Here is a 25080-nt window from a genome sequence, read left to right on the forward strand (position 1 = left end):
TTGATTTGTCAATTATCCAGAAGTCTAGGCCTTACTGATTTCTCCAGCAACCTCTTGATTTTCTGCACCCTGTTTGGGGGGAGAGAAATTGGGGCTGCCACATCCCAGAATTTTCTAAGTGATAGGAAAGCAATTCTTTAATGGTTTCTCAGGGTTTGGGGGCCCTCACCTTTCCAAGTGGCACTAAGAAATAGCTTCCTTCTTGTTTTCCTGAGGTTACTTGTTTTCTACCACTGCTATGGATAACAAGTACTTCCACACCACTTTGCATCCACCACAATTTCCCAGACCTAGCATCTTTCCAGGGAATTGTGTGTTTGTAGCGACATACAAAAAATGCTACATAAGCAATGGCATTCGCAGCCTGAACATTAAGGGAAGGGTTGTGGCACAGTGGGAGAGCATCTGCTTTCAAAACTGAAGGTCCCTGGTTTAGTCACCATCACCTCTAGGTAGGGCATGGAACGATTCCCTGCCTGAAATCCTGGATGGCTGCTGTATAATACTGTACAATATTGTCTACATACATCAATATTGTAGGCAAAAATGATGGTGCCAAATATTTGGAGAATTTTAATGGCTCTCCTCTGAGCCAAACAAAATGATGTAATTATTATTAATAATACCACTTCACTAGAATGGCTTACAAAAGATGAACAGGTTAAATCTGTAATGATACACTGAGTATGATATACAATTTGCAGCATGGGAGAAGTTATGGAAATGTGATTTTAAAATTTACAGCATGTTGTACGTTTGAAAGAAAATTATATGAAAATGATGTATCGATGGTATCTAACGCCGAGTAAATTAGCAATAATGTATAAAACAGGATCAAATATGTGTTATGTGCAGAAATCCCAAGGGAGCAGAAAAGATTATTTATGTACGCACTGACGGCTGTGCAGATGTTATTAGCCCAGAGCTGGAAAGAAGACAGAGTCCCTCCTAGAGAAGAATGGCAGATTAAGTTGATGGACTATGCCAAAATGGCAACAATGACCAGAAGAATCAGAAATCAGGATGACCAAGGCTTTAACAAGGAATGGGAAAAATTTATAATTTATCTTAAAAACCATTGTAAACAGTTAAAATCATTAGCGGAATTGGAATAACATAATGTTACAATGAACTATGGACATAATGGAGATACACAAATTTGGAGTAATATAAAAGATGCAGAAGGAAAGTATTAACAATAATACCCACAAAGGGGAGGAGGGAAGTCCAAGGGATTCTTGGGAATCTTGTTTTTATATATTATGTTATTATGTGAATGTAAATATTAATCTGGAAAATTAAATAAATAGATTTTTAAAACAACAACAACAACAACAACAACAATAACACCACTACAATTCCATGTATGTTTTTTGTTCCAAGGTTGAGATAGTTGTGTTTTTTTTAAATTTGCTTCTGCAATCCATTTTATGTTGTATTATACATTTCTGTTCTTCTAGGTTTTTATTACTATTATTATTACTGTAAGCTTCCTGGAAAACTTGGTTTCTCACATACCATAATTTTCCATGTTTAAGACATCCCCATGTATAACATGCCCCCTGTTTTGGGGGACTCAAATTTAAGAAAATGGGGGGAGGTGGCACATGTCACAAAATCCACCTCTTGTCTGTCCCCATTCTGCCAGAAGCTGCCAATGGCCCCGCCCAATTGCCGCAGCATCAGCCAATCAACACCAGTCATTGATGCAGCAACCAATGACATGCCCAATAGCTGCTGAAAGCCACGGCAGAAGCCAATCAAACGTCCGTCCTATGCACTACCCATGTATAAGACCCCCACTTTTAGAATAATTTTTAAAGAAAAAAACCTAGTCTTATACACGGAAAAGTACAGTGTGTGTGTGTGTTACTGTATTATTAAGAAATAGATGAACCAAGAGCAAACTACTCTACCTCCCATTCCATCTTAATCCCAAACCAAGCAGCTCCTGCTGAAATCTTAAACTACCAGTGCAAAAGGTAAAAGTAAAAAAGGTAAAGGTACCGGTGCAATCCTATGCAAAAAGGCACAAAATTGTATTTTAGGGAATGTATGTGTAAAACTGCATCTATTGGTGAAAAGAACGTAGAAAAATACATTGCATATTGTTAAAAAATGCAGCACACACTGTTAAAAATGTGTATATTGGGTAAAATGTCGTTCCAATATATGTATATATGTATGGGGGAAATGTACACTAAAATGCTGGCAAATTTCTGTGGTGACTTTTTTAAGGGATAATGGTGGTTGTGAACTGTGGAAATGTGTGGAACTGAAATTAACACTGGGAAAATGAGAAACTAAGGGAAACTGAAATTGACAGATTTTTCAATCCCTACATAATACTGACAGCCAGTGTGGTATAGTGGTTAGGACCTAGGAGACCATGGTTCAAATCCCTGCTTGGCTACAAAGCACACTGCATGACCTTGGGCTAGGCCCTGCTTCTCTGCCTAACCTACCTCACAGGTTTGTTGCGATGATATAATGAATCAGACAGGGAATTCTTGGATGCTGGCCCATTGCCTGTCTCATCTCCCACTGTAACTTTCAGTAGCCAGGGGACTTCCTCAAAGTTTTTTCCTTCTGAGTACCCCATGGGGAAACCCAAGTTGCACTTTTAATAATTCCCCTTGCAACTTGCATGTCGCCCAGAAGTCGCTCATGCTCTCTTGGGCCCCAACTGATCCAGAACTTCCAAGCCCATTAAGGGCGTTGCATTTTGTAGATCAAATCATATGTTGCTAAGAAGATGCTCTCTCAGGTAGAGCAAATGCTGTGCTGGTGGAAAGAAGTGGCTTCACTTTAGCTGGTAGGTGCTATGCAGACTTGCTAATCCATAGTCCCTATGGTCCTGCGAGTGATTCTTCCCCATAAAAGGCTTACAGGATGCCCTTTGTTTTAAGGTAATGCCTTTTCCTTCAGAGAGTATGATTGCTACAGGCAGCAAGAAATACCTCTTTGATTTCAGAAATTTATTTCTATAGCACTCTACAGAATTGATGCTAGGACGTACTGTTTTTAATTTTTCTTTGATCGCCCCTCATTAATGGGAGTTTTGTCTGAAGTAGGTCAGAAAAAGATGTGTGGCTAAGAAGTGAGTATGGTGTGTGTATTAGTCAGGTATGACTGAAGGCTGACAATAGATATGAGGATGGAAAGAAATCAGAGAGCAAGAATGTTGAAACAGCTGACTAATGGATGAGGAAGGTCCAAATGAGAGGAGAGTAATAGGTTCCTATTGCAGCCAACTTGCCTGAGGTATTGAACACATCCTAAATAAGGAGTGTGGAAGATGTGAATAAGGAAGCACAAGGTGGCGATTTCTTTTCCACTAGCAAGCTAAACCAGGAATGTTTTGAAATAACTGAGCACAGAATTGTTAACATTGGGGAAACCATGAAACTGAAAGAATATTTGTTCATTTCACATTTATTTCATGAGTCCTCCAAAGAGTTTGTGGGAGCTCTCTTCTCCCCCATGTGAGGTCATTTTGGAATTAGCGGATTCAACCCAGGCCTCCCATGTTCTAGACCAGTTCTTCTCAGTCCAGGATATTGTTGGACTTGTAGTTGTGCAACATTTAGAGGGCACCTGGTTGGAGAAGTCTGCTTTCAACTGATGCTACTACACTGCTGAACTATTTGCTGTTCACCAAGGAATATACAGCGGTACCTCAGGTTAAGTACTTAATTCATTCCGGAGGTCCGTTCTTAACCTAAAACTGGTCTTAACCTGAAGCACCACTTTAGCTAATGGGGCCTCCCGCTGCCGCCGCAACGCTGGAGCACGATTTCTGTTCTCATCCTGAAACAAAGTTCTTAACCTGGAGCACTATTTCTGGGTTAGTGGAGTCTGTAACCTGAAGCATATGTAACCTGAAGCGTATGTAACCTGAGGTACGACTGTATAAATAAGAAAATACTGAGAAAAGGAATGAGGTGTGAGAGAAACCTCCTTTATAAATCTCTATAGACATGTAATTATTCTTGGAGCAAAATCAACCAAGAGTTTTGTGGCACATTAGAGACTGATACATTTATTATGGCATAAGCTTTTGCAGTCTTGAGTTCATGGAAGCCTATACCATAATAAAAGTGTCAGGCATTAAGATTGCACAAGACTCTGTTGTTGCTTTTAGGAAGGAGCTCTTATGGGAGTGTGACAGAGACATACTTGAGGAAGCGCTGCAGCTCAGTGACAGAACATCTGTTTGCATGTAGAAAGTCAAAGGTTCAGCCCCTGACATCTTCAGATAGGGTTAGGAAAAATGGACCTTTCTGAAAACCTGGAGAGCTGCTGCCAGTCGGATGGACCTTTGGCTCCTGTGTTTAAGTGACAGCAAAAGACACAGAAGTAATTTCTGTTGTCTAAATCCTTTGCTAAACACGGGAATAGCCAACATAGTGTCCTCCAGGTGTTAGACTTTCAGCTTCTATCATCCTTGACTACAGGTGGAGTTATAGTCCAACTACATCTGAAAGGGATCAGATTGGCTGACTTAGAACATCTTTCATGAGGTCCTCAATATCAGGCTTGCCACTTTAATATAAATATTTATAACTCCTACCCATAGGAAGCTGCTCAGAGTAGCTTACAAATACTTTTCTGTTTTAATGTCACAGCTGCTGCTTTGATGAAAAGCAGACACACTCAGCGCCACTGGCTCTTCTCTGCCCTCCTACACACAATGCCACCCAAGGGTGCCAACTTGAATAAAACGGTGGGGGGGGGAGCCCAGGTAAGCCCCACTCACAAGATGCAATGCCCATCAAGTTGGGAGGGGAACTGAAGGGACCTCGGCCCCTAAGAGTCGGCTCCTGTGATGCCACCAGCTCCCTCCTACTTTCCCTTATATTGGTGATTTGTTTGAAAATGTAAAGTGGAGCTCTAGGGTGAAACACCACAAAAAGGAGAGAATGAGGTTTATTTGGTGTGGATGGCACCTAATCAGGTCCTTGGTGAATTAAGGAACAAAGGAAGCTGTGTTATGCTAAGTCATAAAAAGGTAAAGGTAAAGGTACCTCTGCCCATACGGGCCAGTCTTGCCAGACTCTAGGGTTGTGCGCCCATCTCACTCAAGAGGCCGGGGGCCAGCGCTGTCCGCAGACACTTCCGGGTCACGTGGCCAGCGTGACAAGCTGCATCTGGCGAGCCAGCACCAGCGCAGCACACGGAACGCCATTTACCTTCCCGCTAGTAAGCGGTCCCTATTTATCTACTTGCACCCGGGGGTGCTTTCGAACTGCTAGGTTGGCAGGCGCTGGGACCGAGCGACAGGAGCGCACCCCGCAGCGGGGATTCGAACCGCCGACCTTTCGATCAGCAAGTCCTAGGTGCTGAGGCTTTAACCCACAGCGCCACCCGCGTCCCTTTTATGCTAAGTCATAAGAACACATAAATAAGAACAAAGAAAGCTGGTCCTATCTTCTCTATGTCACCTTGAGTTCCTGTCAGGGGAAAAGGTGGGATATAAACATAATCATAATATGGGGTGGTGTGGGGGGGGGGTTTAAAAAGACTAGGGTAAATTGATCTACTCATGTGTCTATTTATTTATTGATCCAATCACTCACCCATCACTGCATAGAAAACAAGAGATATATGATCTACTAAAACATACAGAAAAATATAATAAAAGCAGCACAGCACTTTCCTTAAAAGCAGTCAGGTACCAAAAACCTATTGGAATAAGAAAGCCTTCACCTGCAGGGAAGGAAAGAGCCAGTCTAACTTCTCCAGGGAAGGAGTTCCAGAGTCCTGGAGCAGCCACCGAGAAGCCCTTCTTTAATTCAAAGGTTAATAATAATAATAATAATAATAATAATAATAATAATAATAATTCTTTATTATTTATACCCCGCCCATCAGGCTGGGTTTCCCCAGCCACTCTGGGAGGCTTCCAACAAGAGATTAAAAAATACATTAAGATATCAGTCATTAAAAACTTCCCTAAACAGGATTGCCTTCAGATGTCTTCTAAACATCAGATAGCCGTATTTTAAGCTGTATTTTAATTAACTGTTTTTTTCTTTTTTTCTATTATGTTTTATTGTAATTTATATTCGGTGTTAGCCACCCTGAGCACAGCCCTGACCGAGGAGGGCAGGGTATAAATAAAATTTTGTTGTTGTTGTTGTTGTTTGTTTGTTTGACATCTGATAGGAGAGCATTCCATAGGGTGGGCGCCACTACTGAGAAGGCCTTCTGCATTGTTCCCTGTAACTTCACTTCTGTAACTTCACTTTCCTATCTAGGTGCAAATCACTCAAACTTCACTTGAGGTATGGAGGACACCACAGCAGTGGCCAAACTTAGGTTGCTGAAGTCTACCCACTTGGAGGGTCTGAGGAACAGCACCCAAGTGACTGAGTTCATCCTGACAGGACTGTCACATGAACGTGGGGTCCAACTTTTCCTCTTTGCCCTGTTCCTCACTTTCTACATGATTGTCCTACCAAGCAATGTGCTGATCATCATCACCATCCGGAGTGACCCTCATCTCAGCTCACCCATGTATTTCCTATTGGCCAACTTGGCATTCCTGGACATCTGGTATTCTTCCATCACTGCCCCCAAGATGCTAGTTGATTTCTTGGCTGAGCGCAAGATCATTTCTTTCTGGGGCTGCATTGCTCAGCTTTTCTTCCTCCACTTTGTGGGTGCCTCTGAGATGTTCCTGCTCACAGTCATGGCCTATGACCGCTATGTTGCCATCTGCCGTCCCTTGCACTACTCCACTATGATGGGCCGGCGCTTGTGCATCCTACTGGTGATAGCCTCTTGGGCTGGGGGCTTTGTCCACTCTCTCATCCAAGTTGTGCTGATCCTCCGCCTTCCATTCTGTGGACCCAATGAATTGGACAATTACTTCTGTGACATCACCCAGGTTCTGAGGATCACCTGTGCTAACTCCTTTGCTGAGGAGATGGTAATGATATTCAGCAGTGGCCTCATCTCTGTGGTCTGCTTTGTGGCCCTCTTGGTTTCCTACATCTTCTTGCTCACCATGCTGAAGAAGAACACCACTGGTGAGTCAGCCAGCAAGGCTCTCTCCACTTGCTATTCGCACATCACCATAGTCATTTTCATGTTTACCCCTGCCATCTACATCTATGCCCGACCCTTTGATGAATATGCTCCTGACAAGGTGGTCTCTGTCTTCCACACAATAATCTTTCCGCTCCTAAACCCCATTATTTATACCCTCAGGAACAAGGAGATCACCACAGCTATGAAGAAGGTGGTCAACAGATACCTCCTGTGCAAGAAAACATGAGATCAATAGAATGGTAGTCATCCTGGGGTCTTCCTTGCATGACCAAGGGTGAGAAGATATGGTCAGTTTTAATATGGAAACATCATTAGGAAACACAATTTCTCCACAATTTTCCAGTGGCTTCTTTTGCTTATGATTGATCGCCCCAACCACTTTCTGCCTCTACACATTCACACTCTTACATGATTAAATTGAAATACATCCATATAAAATATTCTATTCAATTACCTCTTGAATAGTCGTTTCTTGACTTCATCAGCTTACGCTCAAATTATAGGAAAATTCTAACTGAAAATGGCATATATATTTTTTGCATTAAAGCTGCTTGTGTAAATTCCAACTAAATTCTAGTGTGCTCTATAACAGAATAAATTTATTTCAGAGACTCCTGTGAAATAAAATTTTAGAAGCAGTCCTTAAAAAAAATCTAACAAATTATCAGTTGCCTTTCAACAAGTACATGGGATAAAATGCCTGTAAGTAAATTATATTAAAGGTGTACATGCTGGTTAAGTGAACTATTAATAAGCTCTCTCTGTTGTTCTACTGAGCTCAGTTTCATGGAGTAAGCTTATTTTTTTAAATGGTGCTAATGTACTTCAGCAGTGTGAAATGAAGAAATCTTTTCAATGCCAGAATACAAAACCCTGCTGTGAAATAATAAAAACTGAGTTGTGTACATTACCTGAGTCCTGCCGGAGAGTTTACATAATGAAATTAAGATACCACAGACATTACACATTATGCCTGGAGAATGTACAAAATGGTCTGACACATGAACATCCCTCAAAGTCTGTTAGAGAGTATGTCTAATGTCTGGAGAATGTATAAGATGTAGCTGAGATATGCATGTCCCCCAATATGTATGGGAGAGGAGTACACACAATTTCCCATTCATGAACAGATTACCATATTTTTCGCCCCATAGGACGCACCGCCCCATAGGACGCACCTAAATTTTTTTTTTGGGGGGGGAATAAAGAAAAAAATATATTTTCCCCCCCCAGGCGCGGGGCTGGCACGGGGGAAGCCCGAGCTTCCCCCGACCCCAGCCCCCAGAACAGGCTGCTGCCTGCAAGCCTTGTGAGCCCGGCGGGACCACCCGCCGGGCACGCAAGGCTTGCGGACACTTGCCCGCAGCTCGGGGCGTCCTCCGGAGGGCGGCCCATGCTCCGGGCTGCAGGCTGCCACCCGCAAGCCTTGTGCGCCCGGGGGGAGTTCCCGCAGGTGCGCAAGGCTTGCGGACACCTGCGCGAAGCACGGGGCGTCCTCCGGACTCCTGTGGGGCTCGCAAGGCTTGCGGATAGCTTCCTGAAGCCTGGAGAGCGAGAGGGGTCGGTGCGCACCGACGCCTCTCACTCTGCAGGCTTCAGCGAAAGCCTGCATTCGCCTCATAGGACGCACACACATTTCCCCTTCATTTTTGGAGGGGAAAAAGTGCATCCTATAGGGCAAAACATGCGGTATGTGCATATCTTCCATGTGTTGTACAATGACTGGTAGTTGTACACAAATATACATTATTTCTCAATAAAAGGTAAAGATAAAGGACTCCTAGACAGTTAAGTCCAGTCAAAGGTGACTATGGGGTTGTGGCACTGATCTCGCTTTCAGGCTGAAGGAGCCGGTGTTTGTCCACAGAAAGCTTTCCAGGTCATGTGGCCAGCATGACTAAATTGCTATTGGCACAACGGGACACTGTGATGGAAACCAGAGCAGCGCATGGAAACACCGTTTACCTTCCCGCCACAGCGGTACCTATTTATCGACTTGCACTGGCATGCTTTCGAACTGCTAGGTTGGCAGGAGCTGGGACAGAGCAATGGGAGCTCACTCCGTTGTGGGGATTCGAACCGCTGACCTTTCAATCAGCAAGCCCAAGAGGCTCAGTGGTGTAGACCACAGCGCCACCCGTGTCCCGTGTTGCTCAATATACATTACCATTAACTTATATATTGTGGAAGTAGAAGCACCTCTGGATTCAGTCCATAAAAGTGCAATAACACCCATTTTTCTACATGACAGTGATCTGCGTCAAGTTGTTCATGGCATAACAAAGTGCCAGAACAATCTTCTCTTCTTTGTCTGCGGATTACCTCATAAACCCTCACCACTGTTTAATTCAGAAGGTGGAATTAGCAGCTCAGCACATGCAACTCCACTAAGTTTCCTTCCTCCCCACTTAGAAGCTTAAAGTGCACTGCGTTCTGCAAGCAAATAAATGTTCTTATATGTCTAATCATGCACATCGAGTTATCCCATGGTGTTCATTTTATTCCTTCTATGCATCACTCTCACACAAAAAATCTTCATAAGGCCTAGAAGCTCCCACCACTTTAAAATCACACTGATTTTCACTAAGCTGTAAAATGGGACCGGTTTGTGTGGTTCGAGGACCTGACCCCCGCTTGGTGGAATAAAGACACGTGGACACAGAATATAAGGTTAATGGGCAAGAAAAGGCCACAACTTTATTGATTACAGCAAGTGAGAAGGTATTGGCTTAGACATTGGACCACGAAAGATTTGACTCCACCCACTCGAAGAGAGGTGAGTCTGCAGAGGGGTTAGCCACCAGTAGGGGGAGCCTGTTGATGCTAATACAACTATAAGCTCTCCCCGATGTCACCGAGGGTCATGCCATGGCCCCCCGCCACACAGGCATCAGACAGGATTCACGACCGCCGGATTCCTTTAACAGAATACCCAAATTTGAAGGGGTAGGCAATGGCCACACCTTGCCCTTCCACACACCAACAACACATTCCAATGCCTAACCGCCACCCGAGCCCAAGAGGCTTGCCGCCAATACCCTCACAGCTGTAACCAATCCCTAATACTGCTGACGATGTTACCTAGCCAAATGTCGTTTCCCCGATCTGAAAGATGAACCCGTGAGCAAATGGGCTGAATGGCTGGCGTGGCTGCATCTTGAGCAGCAAACCACGCCCCCACCAAGCCGCCTGATTGGGTGCTCAACCGGGGGCATGGCGCACCAGCCATGTGGATGGGGCAGGGGGCGTAACACCCCCTGCGTGATGCAGGAATTGTCTCCCGCCCACAACACCTCCCCTCCGGAAGGAGGAGAGGCCTTTTCACTAAGCATAAACCATTTCACAGGGTTGTTGTGATGATAAAATTGGGGAGGGCAGGGTGGGGTGGGGGGAGAACCACATAAGCTTTCCTAAGGTCCTTCGAGGAATGGCAGGATCAAAGTTAAATAAATAAATAAATAATCATCCCTGGTAGGGATAGGCAGACTTCAACCTATATTTCAACACTTCTAATGAAGAGTCCAGTACCTTCTAAGGAAAGCTGCTCCACTGTTGCACAGCTCATACCATCAGACAAGCATCACCCCCACCTTTTAATTGGAATTCCTTGGTTTGGATCCTACTCTCCTGAGCAGCAGAAAACAAATTTCCTCCAACTCGGGGGCAGGGGGAGCTCTGGTTTGTGGGTTGTTCTTGGCCTGCCAGGGGGTCCAATAGGGTTTTATCCTGTAACTGAACCCAAGTTAAAGATTTGTTCTCTGTTTTCCCCTGTCTTTCCTTCTCTAGCCTTCCTTCCTTTGTTTTTCTTGAATCAAGTTTTAGTCTGTAAGCTCCTTGGAGGCAGAGGCCTATTTGCTTTTATGATGTGAATCACTGTGTACACTGCTGATGAAACAAAACAATTGCTTTAACATTTGTGAAACAAGGAGGCTAATCCACTGCACAAATCTACTCCGCTGGGTTTAGTGAGTTCAGATCAAATCTAAACGGGGCATGAGGATGAATTTGCTGTGCTTTGCAGATGGTGGCAAGTTCTTAAAGTTTGTTTCCTTTGTCTCACTGGGGACACCAGAGCCAGATGTCAGAGTGGTAACTTTGGAAACAAACTCCCTTTGTAACAAGGATCATCCAGCTCTTTAATGCCCATAGCACCAGTTTACCTTGCCAAGATCTAAAGGGATAAATCAAGCATCCTCTTCATTGTTCCCATTTTCCATCTGGCATGGAGAGTTCAAAGTCATCAAGCAAAACCGGAATGCTGCTTCTGAGACTGAGATTGGATCAGCTGTGGAAAGAAGTTCTCTGTGCAATCTTCAAGTGACCTCAGAGTGAGTGAGTAAGGGGCAAGTGAGGTGGATGGGGCTGATGGGGTATTTCAGATTCAAATTCGCTAAAAAAATATTACCCCCCTTCAGACACGAGCTGAGTTGCAAAGAAGGTTTAGAATCTATATTTTAATTCAGACCTTATCAATGTTGTGCCTTTCACATGCTGCTGGATTAAAGGCAGCCCTCTTTAGTGAAGCTTTTAATATTTGATAAATTATTGTATTTTATTATTTTGCTGGAATCCACCCAGAGTAGCTGGGGAAACCCAGCCAGATGGGTGGGGTATAAATAATAAATTATTATTATTATTATTATTATTATTATTATTATTATTATTCAGCTCGGTTTTTTGAGGGCTATAAATCTGTTGGAAGTCTCAGAGAAACACATGAAAACTTGGAAGCATTCCATTATCTAAGACGCATGTCGAAAAAGAAACATAAAAGAATTAAATGATACAGACTTCCAACAGATTTATAGCCCTCAAAAAACCGAGCTGAAGAAGGCGTTTACTCCGAAACAGGGCCCTGTCCTGGTCACCACTACTGAGTCGTACATCTGATTCACACTCCGGATACTCCTTTTCGGCCCTATTTGATTCTTTATTCTGATTCTATATAATATGGACTCCTTTTGACTGCCATTGAGACTTGTACAAAATAATTGTTGTGTACTGGTATTTTATGTACCTTTATACTATATCACTGCATATTTGAAACTACATTATTTCTGTACTTAAACGTTTTAGTTTTACCTTAAAACTACTGTACTTACACGTTGTGTTTAAATTTACCATTAGCTTCAAACTGTTATTCTTAGCAGAATATACACGTTTTTCTTTTCAACTCTCGAATATATTGAAACTTGTGGCCTGAGTTCTTGGTATATCCTTTTTAGTGTATACCTTTCTATGCCAGTGTTTTCATATTCAACCTCATTCCCATTCCTCCTATTCACTCTGGGGGTTTTTTTGTGGGGGGGGGGGCGTTGGCAACCGCCTTTCCACTTCCATTTTCAGCTTCACTCTTTTTTTAAATCTCTCCATCCTTCTCCTTTCTCTTCTTAGTTCTCCCTTTCTGTGTGATCACCATCATTTCCATACCTTCTCCTGTTCTGCAGCCCCCTTTTTGTATACAACCCATACTGATATATGTTGCTCATCTTTAATATGAGAATCTTAAGAGCAAGCTGTCACTTTGCTTATTCAGATAGAGAATCTTAAGTTCAGTTGATGGATGTTGTGCACATATGGATGTTTAAAATATCCTTTCTAAATTACCACATTGAATCTAGAATCTCATGTTAAAGAAAACAAATGGTACCAGGAGTGATGGTAGTAGATACAATGGAATATTAGAGGGCCCTGTATCCTTTATCTTTCCCACATGAGGCAGCTGAGAAATGGAAGAGGGAAAAGTTTAAAACATCAATTTTCACTCTTCTTCATTGGAAATTCATTGGATTAGATGATTCTCTGAGTCCCTTCCAGCTCCACAGTTCTATGATTCTTTGATTCTATAACAGTAGAAGTTTGCGCAAAGCAGTGGTGAAGAGACACAGAAAAGAAAATAGCAGTCACTTTTAAATGATGGAAATGGTCTGAACAAAGTGGGAAGGAAGGGACACAGAAGAAAAAGACAGTTTTCAGCAGCAGCAACAATAACAACAATAGAGGTTTGAGTAAATAAGGGATAAAGGGATGTGGAATAAAGTGGTGGTTTTAAACAGTGCTTTTCTTCTAGAAAGAAAGGTGTCAGTACTGCATAACCTTGAGTACCCCCAGAAAAAATCCCTTGCTTTTTAATACAATATATTCTATTCAAACATCTTCCAGAAAAAGCTACGCAGAAGCTCAGTTCTGGAATAAATGTTTCATGCATAGAGAAGTGAATCAAAACTACCCCCTTCCCTTAGAAGCAAATGAAAGCTAGTCATGTTCATTCATTTTAATTGGTTTACTCTGAAAGGGAAAAACATTGGGTTTAGCTTTGGTTTACTTACTTGTAACCTGTCCTATCTCCCAAAGGAACCTATTTTATGATGTTTTAGCAATTTTGTAGCACACTGAGATGATTTCTTCAATTAGCTGGCAGTTTAGAAAATATTTTTGAATGAATGAATAAAAAACCTGTTTCCTTTCCCCTTTTACAGGCTAAATGGGGCACCTTAAAGAAAACCATACAAGAATAAATGAATTCCTTTTGATGGCCATATCCCCCACATGGGAGTCCCAAGCCATCCTCTTTGTGGTCTTCCTCCTGGTTTACTCATCTACCATAGTAGGAAATAGTCTTATCATGCTGACAGTGACTTCTGACCTTCGACTGCAAACACCTATGTACTTCCTGCTGGGGAACCTCTCCTTCGTGGACCTTTGCTACTCCACAGTCACAACCCCTAAAATTCTAGTGGACCTTTTGTCCAAAAAGAAGAGCATCTCCTTTGATGCCTGCATGGCCCAGCTCTTTTTCCTCCATTTTGTGGGTGCTACTGAGATGTTCCTTCTCACCATCATGGCCTATGACCGGTATGTGGCTATTTGCAAGCCTCTGCACTATCCCAATATCATGAACAGGCAGCTTTGTAGCTGGCTGGTGGCAGCCTCTTGGACTGGGGGCTTCATCCACTCCACAGTCCAGTTAGTTCTCACTATAGGGCTTCCCTATTGTGGGCCCAACCAACTGGACAACTTCTTCTGTGATGTCCCACCAGTTATCAAGCTGGCCTGCACTGATACCTACGTCACTGAACTCCTCATAGTCTCCAACAGTGGCCTCATCTCAATCAGCTGCTTTGTCATCTTGGTGGCTTCCTATGCCACCATCCTGGTGAGGATCCGCTCCCCTGAGGGACGGCGCAAAGCCCTCAATGTCTGTGCCTCTCACCTAATGGTGGTGACATTGTTCTTTGGTCCTTGCATCTTTATCTATGGTGGTCCCTTATCCACTATCTCAGTAGACAAGCTGACCCCTGTCCTGTACAATATCAATATCATCACCCCCATGCTGAATCCATTGATCTACACTCTGAGAAACAAGGATGTGAAGTCAGCCATAAGGAAGCTGAGAATCAAGGAAACAATTTCTGATGGGAAGGTAGACATGTGATTCCCTGGATTATTGCTCATAGAGACCTTCACAGCAGCATAGTTGGGTGTAGCATGTAATTGGAGAGTGTTGAAAGCAACCATTTTTGATAAAAATTGGACTGATCTTTTAAAAATGTGCTTTGGCACATTTGCAATATGAATTAAGTACCCATCATATTCTTTTTTAATGCTGAGGAGTTAGTAAGAAATCTAATTAACAAGAGCAATAAGAACCTACAGGCTTAATCAGCGATTCCTTTATCAATAAGGAGGCTTCATTTTTAAAAACCAATATTATGGCACTGTGGTTTTCATTTCCTATGCAAAAGCCCTGCTAGCTTCTGGTCAAATCCCTATTATTACTGCCTGACTGTGATGTAGATATCATTGGCAATCAAATAAAAAAGAGGTTAAATGCATGTGAATATAACCTGTAATTAAATAAACTTAGTATGTGTATTAAACAAAAATATCAGTTTTTGATATATAACATTCAATAAACCTGATAGTGTGATATTTTAAGTTGTAGAACTGGGAACACTCTTGAGTCCAAAAACATATTTCATTGACACTACCAAAGTAATTATTTCTAAACAACCACCCTACTCCAATTATTTTGGGGACATGACATGCATGGTCTTTAACCCTTTCTCCCCACACTATGGTTCTGATCTAGATTGCCTATTCTGAACATGGAAGGGGAAACTAGCAGTCACTTTCTGTGAACCCCTTAGATCCCTATGCCCTTCTGTCACCTATCCTGTAGCCAAATCCAAGCAGCTGCTACTAAATCATTTACATGCGCTTTCCCTGTTTATCTCTCTCTACCCTTCCTTCTTTTAAACTGTAAGGTCCTTGGAAGCAGAACTCTTTTCTCTTTCATGTTGTAAAGTACTCTAGACAATTATGGTGCAACAACATCAATTCCCTTCAAATTTTTAAATCAAGAAGGTGCTTACAAAGTACAAATCCATCCTATGGCACATAAAAGGAAAAGGTAAAGGGACCCCTGACTATTAAGTCCAGTCGTGGCCGACTGGGGTTACGGTGCTCATCTCGCTTTATTGGTTGAGGGAGCTGGCATACAGCTTCCGGGTCATGTGGCCAGCATGACTAAGCTGCTTCTGGCGAACCAGAGCAGTGCACGGAAATGCCGTTTAGCTTCCTGCCAAAGCGGTACCTATTTATCTACTTGCACTTTGATGTGCTTTTGAACTGCTAGGTTGGCAGGAGCAGGGACCAAGCAACAGGAGCTCACCCCGTCACGGGGATTCAAACAACTGACCTTCTGACTGGCAAGCCCTAGGCTCTGTGGTTTAGACCCTTAAAAACTAAGGAGTAGTCCCTTAAAACTAAGGAGTAGGTTCCACCGAGATTTGAACTCAGATCGCTGGATTCAGAGTCCAAAGTGCTAACCATTACACCATGGAACCTTACACATGGCACATAATAGATGCCAATTAAAAGTAAACCGGGGAGGACCGGGGAGGAATTTCCTTTACAAATCCTCAAAGCTTTCTGCCTTTCTCTCACTGGAGACATCAGAGCAGTAACTTTGGCAAGAAACTCCCTTTGCAGCCACAATCATTCAGCTCCGCCATACTCAGCATATCAGTTTGCCCTGCCAAGATAAATCAGGAAGTCTTTTCATTATTTCCACTTGCTAACTTTCAAAGGCATTGAGTGAAACTGGAATGCCACTTCCCACTCCTCAGTGCAAGATTTTAGTGGCTGTGAAGAGTTGTTCCTCATGCAACCTCAGAGTGAGTAAGGACAGAGCAAGTGAGATGGACAGGGCAAGACATGTTTTAAATTCACCGAGCAATTTCCCCCCTGAAAACACAAACTAGGCTGCAAAAAATGTTACAATCTGTCTTGTAATTCCCGGATAGGTGTACTCCAGATATTTCTGAACTACAACTCCCATCACCATTGACCATGCTGTGTGGGATTGATTGGAGCTGGGGATGAATAACCCTTGGGCAGCATCCCACTGGCTGCCACCAATTCTCTATTATAGGATTTGTGACTATAGCTACTTTTGAGAGATTTTAAGGAGGGGCATTTTGCATCTTGTGATTGTTTCATAATTCTTTCGGTTGTCTAGCAGTCCTTATCAAGCACAAAAGCAGGGCTGGCATTACCATTGGGCAAAGTGAGGCAATCACCCTCAGTGGCACATGTTGGTACCATTTTATAACTTGCTTTGGGTTAGGTTTTGTGAAAAAAGCAGCTAATTGTGATGGTGGTGATACTTGTGATGGTGGTGATAATATTACTGCTATGAGGCAGCAGCTCCCTGGTTTTCCTCTGTCAACATCACAGACATTCTCCAAGATTGTTGAAAGACAAAAGTAAACTAAACTGGAATGAAAAGTATTTATAGGGAGCTGAAAGAGGAATCTCTGTTTGTCCTTTTTCATTCTTCTGGGATTCTTTCATTCTTTTTTGCTTGCTTATGTATTTGAAAAGCCTACACAACCTGTTAAACCAGATTGCCTGCATCTGGTTCAATTTGGAAGGTGATCTCTAGAGGCTTGCTGACATTTTTCCAGTATATGTGTTCATTCAGAAATATATAGGCTGCGTGCAGGTGAAGCTGTATCCTAAATATTCCCCCAGACTGTCCAGGTCCAATGCACCTCTGTCAGGTTCCTGGGGAGCTGTCCAGCACCTCAATCACTGTTAAATCCCAGAGCCCCAAAGTCATTTCTCTGTCCCTCTGTCTACCCCCTTTCTTTCTTTCACCAACTGCAGTTTCTTTTCTCAGACAGATTGTTTTCATCATTCTTAGCTGTGTTGGAGAGTAGAGAGTGTGAGCCCACATGATTTATTCAAGGGGAGGTTAGGTAACATTGCATCAAGGAAGTGTTAATTCATATTTTTGTCTGTCCCATAGCACAAAAGTGCAATATTTTTTGGAGGCATGTTTGTTGCACAAGACATCCTAATCACCTGTAAATGCACAACCTGAATTTGCTGGCATGTGATTGAACCCTACCTGAAGATGGTGATACTCTAGTAGTGCCCAAAGAGAGATTTTACTTCTTGGCCATTCAAAGGGGCAGCTCTTGAAAGCAACCAACCCCCCCCCCCCCAGTGAAATGAGACATTTGGCATTTTTTTCAGGACTGATAAGGCTTTATACAACAGTTTTTCCTGGTTCCACCAACCATCTCATGTCCAGCCAGCACCACAACCCCCAATGTACAATATAGATAAATATTAAAATTTCTTAATGCAGAACTACTGATGCTCTCAAAAGTTAAAGCAAATCCTGGTACATAAAGGATGCAACTCAGTCTACCCTTTCCCTAGTCCAAGTCCCATTTAACACACCAAATTTGATCTAGACTGACAGTGCAATCCCATCCATATCTACTCAGAAGTAAGTCCCATCCATAGGCATGCATATTTTAACTGTCCCTTCATATTTGCTCAACCTGTATATTTGCAAATAAAGATAAATATTACAAAATGATGATTAAAATTTATTTTATTATAAATATATTTATATACTGTTGTATCATAGAAATCTATCATAGTGGTTTATGATAATTCAAAATACGAACCATACAGTAAAATCATTTTACAAAATAAAAACAAGTCAAAAGCAAAAGAATAAAAAACACAGACATGTTGGCAATCAAGGAAACAATTTCTGATGGGAAGGTAGACATGTGATTCCCTGGATTATTGCTTATGAAACCTTCACAACAGCAAAGCTGGGCAAAATATGTGATGGCAGTGTCTCAAAAACAGCCATCTAAACTGATGTGGTTTCAAAAAAGTGTGAGGGGCACTGAAACTTTGGGTGTATGATTTTAGGACCCAAACTATTCTTTTGATTTTATGGTGGTTAAGAAATCTGAATGATGATAACAGCAGCAAAATACAAACTTAATGAGCAAGTCCTTAGACAGTAAGGAATCTTCATTTTAAAATAGATATTATGGCAGTATGGTTTCCATTTCTTTGGTAGATTACCTTCAAGCTTCTGACTGAATCCCAAATGTTAATTCCTAACTGTGATGTAAATGTCACATATACTCAGATAAACAAAGAGGTTTAAAATATTATTGTAAAAAATAACAATAAGCTAAGTATTCAATAAGAAAGTAAACCTGCTAATATATGGTGCAGTGTGTATACATAAAAATATACCAGATATATATGTATATGAATGTTGTGATGGAGAACCCTTGGGTCTGCCTCTTTGTGACCCAACAGCCAGTGGGAGCTGACAAGTAGATCAACTAATCAAGAGGCGTGGGGGAATGGGATGTCAAGGACTGGCTGGATGAGGAAGAGCATTGGAAGCTGCCCACCCAAGAGCCCCTCAGGAAGGACACAGAAAATGACTTAGATCCTGGATCACGGTGGTGGAACACTGAAGAGCAGTCTGCAGAAGGGATGAGCTGAGAGGTGCAAGAAGCGCGCGGGGGGGGGGGGAGTTGTGTGATCAAGAATGGTCAGGAGAAGGAGGGCCTTCCAGGATAGGGTTAGAGACTGAGAGTCACAGTGTGAGCACAGATTCAGACAAAGAGGACTCAGAGGTTGCCCCTGCTGACCAACAGCAGAACAGTCCCAGTCCTACTGGCTCTCCTCCCCCTCTGACACCCTGCTTGAGGAGAGTCCTGCACATTGCTGAACAGCAGGCCAAAGAGGTCTAGAGGAGGAGCTCACCCCCTCGACATAGCCTTTGTTTGCTTGGGATGAATCCAGAGTGAGAGGCTAGAGGGGGAAGGTCAGGGCTAGTGATCAATTTCAGCAACATCTCAGCTGGATTAAGAGAAACCAGAGGACTCTACTGTGTTGTTATTTTCTGTTAATAAAAAGCTGATTGCATTCCGTGTCTACCATGTGTCCCTGCACTGTGATCAACGTGGGCTCTGGCTAACCGAGCAGACTCAGATAGGATAGATGAAACAGAGTGGGTTAGTGTTGGCATTAGGAATAGTCTGTGGCCAAACAATTTTCTCTTTACCTAAAGAAAGGGTTAAGATCTGGAGGGGCTGGAAGTGTTCTGTGGGTGGAGTAAAACAATAGCCAGTCCTAGGAAGCATTTCTCTGTCCACTTGAATGTCTTCAGTGAAGACTTATTAAACATCACTGTTAAGCTATAACCTCTTATATAAACATATAAAGTTCCTGTTTTGTTATAGGTGCCTTTACTTCATTTTTCTGGGTGAGAGCTGAATGGTCACAAGTTCCCCTTCACCTATTTATACCATCTTGCTTCTGGTAAATAAAAGACTCTACTAAAATTGGTTTAGACCAGAACCTCTGCTATGGGAAGAGTACAGGCAGCCGGTCTCATTTCACCACTTAAGGCAAAACAGGAAAGAAGAAGAAGGAGGAGGAGGAGGAGGAGGAGGAGGAGGAGGAGGAGGAGAATTTGGATTGGATATCCCACTTCATCACTACCCGAAGGAGTCTCAAAGCGGCTAACATTCTCCTTTCCCTTCCTCCCCCACAACAAACACTCTGTGAGGTGAGTGGGGCTGAGAGACTTCAAAGAAGTGTGACTAGCCCACGGTCACCCAGCAACTGCATGTGGAGGAGCGGAGACGCGAACCCGTTCACCAGATCACGAGTCTGCCTCTCTTAACCACTACACCACACCACTCTGTAGGCAGAGTCTTGGTCTATTCAATACTGCAAAGCACCGTGAACACTGGTGTTGCAACACTGTGGATTGCTTTCAGATTTATAAAGCAAGAAGGTGGTTGCAATGTACAAATCCATTCTAATGGACTTGCTAAGTGAAGATTAAAGGTAAACTGGGTTGAGGAGGAATTTCCTTTGCAAGTTCTCAAAGTTTACTGCCCTTCTCTCAGTGGGAATACCAGAGCAGTAACTTTGGAAAGAAACTCCCTTTGCAACCACACTCACCAGCTCCTTAATGCCTGCACATATGTGCCAAGACTCAAAGAGATAATTAAATAAGACTTTTCATTGTTCCCATTTGCCAGCTTTCAAAGTCATTGAGTAACACTGCAAGGCCACTTCTCACTTCACACTCCAAGATTTGATTAGCTGTGAAGAGATGTTCCCTGTGCAACCTCAGAGTGAGTAAGGAAGAGAGTGCAAGTGAGACACACAGGGCTGATGGGGTAGACCTGATATAAATTTGCTAACCAATTTCCCTCCTTCAGACACAGACTAGCTTGCGAAAAAAGGGTTAGAACTTGTCTTGTAATTCACAGCTAGCTAATGTGTTCTCCAGATGTTTCTGGACCACAGCTACCATTATCCTTGAGCATGTTGGCTGGGACTGATCGGAGCTAGGGTTGAATAAACCCTGGGCAGCATCCAATTGACAGCCCTGTTCTAATTCTCTGTTATAGGATTAGTGATGATAGATGCTTTGGGGTTGAGAGATTTTAGGGGGAGATTTTGCATTTTGTGATTATTCCATAATTCTCTCAATTGTCTTGTGATGCTTGTCAAACAGAGAAGCAGGGCAAAGTGAGGCAATCACTTGAGGTGGCACGTGGTGGTTTCATTTCAAAGTTGCTCTGGGTCACATTTGGGGGGGGGGGGAGAGCCAAATAATAAAGGATAATGGTGGTGGTGGTGATAATGCTGGGGATGGGTGGAGAGCAACCCTCTGGCTGCTTCATCTCACACACCACATCCAGTCCCCAAGATTGTTGAGGCAGACACAGTTGAATCAAACTGAGACAATAAGTCCTCATATGGAGCAGAAGACAATTAGAAAGAAGGGTCTGTGATTCTCCTATTTTCTTCTCTCTGGGATTGGGTTTATTTCTCTTTCTGCAAGTATGTGTATTTCAAAAGTCTGCCCAGCCTCTTGAACCAGGTTGCCTGGGTCTGGTTCCTGTTGGAGGGAGATCTCTGGAAGCTTATTGGCATTTTGTAATATGTGTGTTTATTTGCAAAAATACAAGCTGAGCATAGGTGCTGGAATAGCTTAAACACCCTAATAGACTGTCAAGGACCACTGCACCCACCAACATCAGGTTCGCAGGGAACAATCCAGTACCCCCCCAAACCCTGTTAACTCCCGAGTCCCAAATTCATCTCTTGCCTTCTCTCTGTGTATGTTTCCCCCCTCCAACTGCAGTTTCTCCTCTTCGGTAGGCATCTCAATTGCACAATTCTTAGCTAGGGTGGGGAGCAGAGCTTCTGGGCACTTGCAGAAGACCTGTTTATTGAGCAGTCAGCCCAATTCATTTGTAATTTGGTTAGGCAACATTGCATCAAGGAAGTGTTGCCACATACTTCCCTCTGCATTTTTCTTATCAGAAAAAAAGTTAAATATTTGGGGGGAAGCGTGTCTAGAGTGCAAGATTTCCCAAACAACAGTAAATGTGCAATCTGAATTCGCCATAAAGTAACCGAATCCTACCTGAAGATGATGACACCCTGAAAAGGCCCACAAAGAGATCTTAATCTTAGATATTCCTTGGACCACACAAAAAGCCAGCTATTGATAGCAATCTCCCAATCACCTTATTAAAGGAGACATTTGACATTTGTCAGGACTAATAAGGTATTATGTGGCAGTTTTATTGATTTCATTAGCTCTCTCTTATCCCCATCCCCCACCCCCAATGTACAATATGGATAGAATTTTAAAATGTCCTGATGCAGAACTACCTGGGTCCTCAAAATGCACTACCTGGGTCCGTTCTTAAGCTGAAACAGTTCTTAACCTGAGGTACCACTTTAGTTAATGGGGCCTCCTGCTGTTGCTGCGCCGCCACCACACAATTTCTGTTCTCATCCTGAAGCAAAGTTCTTAACCCGAGGTGCTATTTCTGGGTTAGCAGAGTCTGTAACCTGAAGCGTCTGTAACCCGAGGTACACTGTATGCTGTGAAAATTTAGTGAAGAAAGCATCCCACTACTAATTGTGTTAGCCTATCTCTAAGGGTGCTTAGAACAAGCAGTGTCTTGGCTCTTATTGATGCTTCTATTGGTTTTATGGTATTAATTAGACTATATACCACCTTACAATATTGCGTATGAAAATGCTGTTTATGAATATGTAAATAAAGAAAACAGAACTTGTTACCCTTATCCTGTTTAACGCCCTGAGTAGTTCCAGGGATGTAGTGCTTAACTGGATCTAGTTTCTATTGGAAGTTACTAGAGGTTTATTGGCATTTTGTAAAACTTGACTTTGTAGTTCCCTAGCCAATTGTGGAGGGGCAGACCTTGGTAATCTTTCATAATAAGAGGCCTTTATGAGGCCACATTTGGCACCCCCAAATGTATATTATTATTTTGCATCCCCTCAAACTGATATAGAAATGTAATGAACTGGATGCTGCAAAAATGGGAAATTGCTAAAATGAAATTGACAGTTTTACCAATTCCTACACCTTGTATATTCTGTATACATTTTGACATTCTGGAGACCAGATATGTAAAATGGTTGAATGGACAGACAGAAAGATATTACACTGTATACCTAAAATGTTGTTGCTATTGACATCAACCTGTGAAAGTTGGCAGTCCCAGGCAATTGCTGTCAGTGTCCAAAAGCTTACACCAGTAAATGTCTCCAGTCACCTATACAGTATACAGTGGTACCTCGGGTTAAGTACTGAATTCGTTCCAGAAGTCTGTGCTTAACCTGAAACTGTTCTTAACCTGAAGCACCACTTTAGCTAATGGGGCCTCCTGCTGCTACCGCGCCACCGGAGCACAATTTCTGTTCTCATTCTGAAGCAAAGTTCTTAACCTGAAGCACTATTTCTGGGTTAGCGGAGTCTGTAACCTGAAGCATATGTAACCTGAAGCGTATGTAACCTGAGGTACCACTGTATTTATAATGATGGGGCAAAATGTTACCAGCCTGAAGATGGTGAAGAAGAGGAGGTTGCGGCCAGAAATATGAAGGTGTTTTGGACAGTTTGTTTTAAGTATGAACACTGAGCACATTCTACCCTGATTTAAGTTGCGTATATGCCATCCACATTCTAGGTCCAACTGCACACTTTAAAAAGCCCCTTGGAGGTAACAGTATTATCGTTAGTGAATAAAGTGCTTAAACAACCTGGATCCAGGTTACTCAAAGGACCAAATTTTCCCTAGTGTGCAGGTTAGATCAGTATAATCCCTTGGCCAAGCCTTTCTGACTGTCCCACAGTTATCTCCTGTTGATTTATTTTCTGTACCAACTGAAAGTTTTTATGGTAGTGGTTACTTGGCCATCTGTTGTTAATATTTTTAGTTTCGCCAAGCACTTTTAGAGAATTGATTAGATTCAGTCTTGATAATCTGATCCATGTTTTGTGATTTAGGGTTGAATTCAATGGTAGTCCTATTCAGGGTAGAGCCAATGAAAATGATGGGCCATTCATTTGAATGGATCTACTCTAAGTAGGAATAGCATTGGAGACAGCATATATTTATTTATTTATTTAGTTGGTTGGTTATAGCTTGCCATTTCTCCCAAAGCAGCCAATTTTATGAGGTTTTCGTTATTTTATTTTGCACCCCCATGATCTGCTTTAATGAATTGGCCGCTTATCAATATTCTTATTAAATAAATAAATAATTAAAAATGCTTCTTTCCACTTTTGCAGGCAAAATGGATCACCTGAAAGGAAACTACACCAGAGTCAATGAATTCCTCTTTGTGGCCCTTTCTCCAACATGGCAGTCCCAAGCCACCCTCTTTGTGTTCTTCCTCCTAGTCTATGCAGCCACCCTAGTAGGAAACAGCCTGATCATGCTGACAGTGACCTCAGACCCTCAACTGAGAACACCCATGTACTTTCTGCTTGGGAACCTCTCATTTCTAGACCTTTGCTACTCCCATGTCACAACCCCTAAGATGTTGGTGGACTTTTTGTCTGAGAAGAAGAGCATCTCCTTTGAAGCCTGCATGGCCCAGCTCTTTTTCCTCCATCTCTTGGCCGCTGCTGAGATGTTCCTCCTCACTGTCATGGCCTATGACAGGTATGTGGCCATTTGCAAGCCTCTGCACTATCCCAATATCATGAACAGGGAGCTCTGTAGCTGGCTGGTGGCAGCCTCTTGGACTGGGGGCTTCATCCACTCCATGGTTCAATTACTCCTCACTATAGGCCTTCCCTACTGTGGCCCCAACCAATTGAACAACTTCTTCTGTGATGTCCCACCGGTCATTAAGCTGGCCTGCACTGACACCTACATCACTGAGCTTCTCATAGTCTCCAACAGCGGCCTCATTTCAGCCAGCTGCTTTGTCCTTTTGGTGATCTCCTATGCAACCATCCTGGTGAGGATCCGCTCTCCTGAGGGACGACGCAAAGCCCTCAATGTCTGTGCCTCCCACCTAATTGTGGTGACATTGTTCTTTGGACCCTGCATCTTTATCTACACTGAGCCTTTATCTGCTATCACAATAGACAAGCTGACCCATGTTCTTTACAATATCAATCTCATCACCCCTATGCTGAATCCGTTAATCTACACTCTGAGAAACAAAGATGTGAAGTCAGCAATAAGGAAGCTGACAGGGAAGGAAACGATTTCTGATGGGAAGGTAGAGACGTGATTCTAAAGACCTTCACAGAATATCCTCCAAAGAAACTATCTAAACAGCCATGCTTTTGCTTTTATGGAGAAGGGTTGATGACAAATTTAA

General features: G+C 42.7%; 3 protein-coding genes and 1 non-coding gene across 4 annotated transcripts; 3 read left to right on the forward strand and 1 right to left on the reverse strand.

Moving 5' to 3' along the window:
* Nucleotides 1–6289: 6289 nt before the first annotated feature.
* On the forward strand, nucleotides 6290–7367 carry LOC128398948 (olfactory receptor 734-like). Its single transcript, XM_053360212.1, has one exon. It carries the CDS (start codon nucleotides 6290–6292, stop codon nucleotides 7280–7282), a length of 993 nt encoding a protein of 330 aa, XP_053216187.1. The 3' UTR covers nucleotides 7283–7367.
* A 6173-nt stretch (nucleotides 7368–13540) lies between these two features.
* LOC128400020 (olfactory receptor 4Q2-like) lies at nucleotides 13541–14491 on the forward strand. Its single transcript, XM_053361961.1, has one exon. It carries the CDS (start codon nucleotides 13541–13543, stop codon nucleotides 14489–14491), a length of 951 nt encoding a protein of 316 aa, XP_053217936.1.
* A 1342-nt stretch (nucleotides 14492–15833) lies between these two features.
* TRNAQ-CUG (transfer RNA glutamine (anticodon CUG)) lies at nucleotides 15834–15905 on the reverse strand. The gene has a single exon. It is a non-coding gene; the product is annotated as a tRNA-Gln (tRNA).
* An 8134-nt stretch (nucleotides 15906–24039) lies between these two features.
* Nucleotides 24040–24990, forward strand: LOC128398950 (olfactory receptor 4Q2-like). The gene has a single exon (XM_053360213.1). The coding sequence runs from the start codon at nucleotides 24040–24042 to the stop codon at nucleotides 24988–24990; it is 951 nt and encodes a 316-aa protein (XP_053216188.1).
* The last annotated feature ends 90 nt before the right edge of the window (nucleotides 24991–25080 follow it).

Source organism: Podarcis raffonei, chromosome 13, assembly GCF_027172205.1.
Source record: "Podarcis raffonei isolate rPodRaf1 chromosome 13, rPodRaf1.pri, whole genome shotgun sequence".
Taxonomy (NCBI): Eukaryota; Metazoa; Chordata; class Lepidosauria; order Squamata; family Lacertidae; genus Podarcis; species Podarcis raffonei.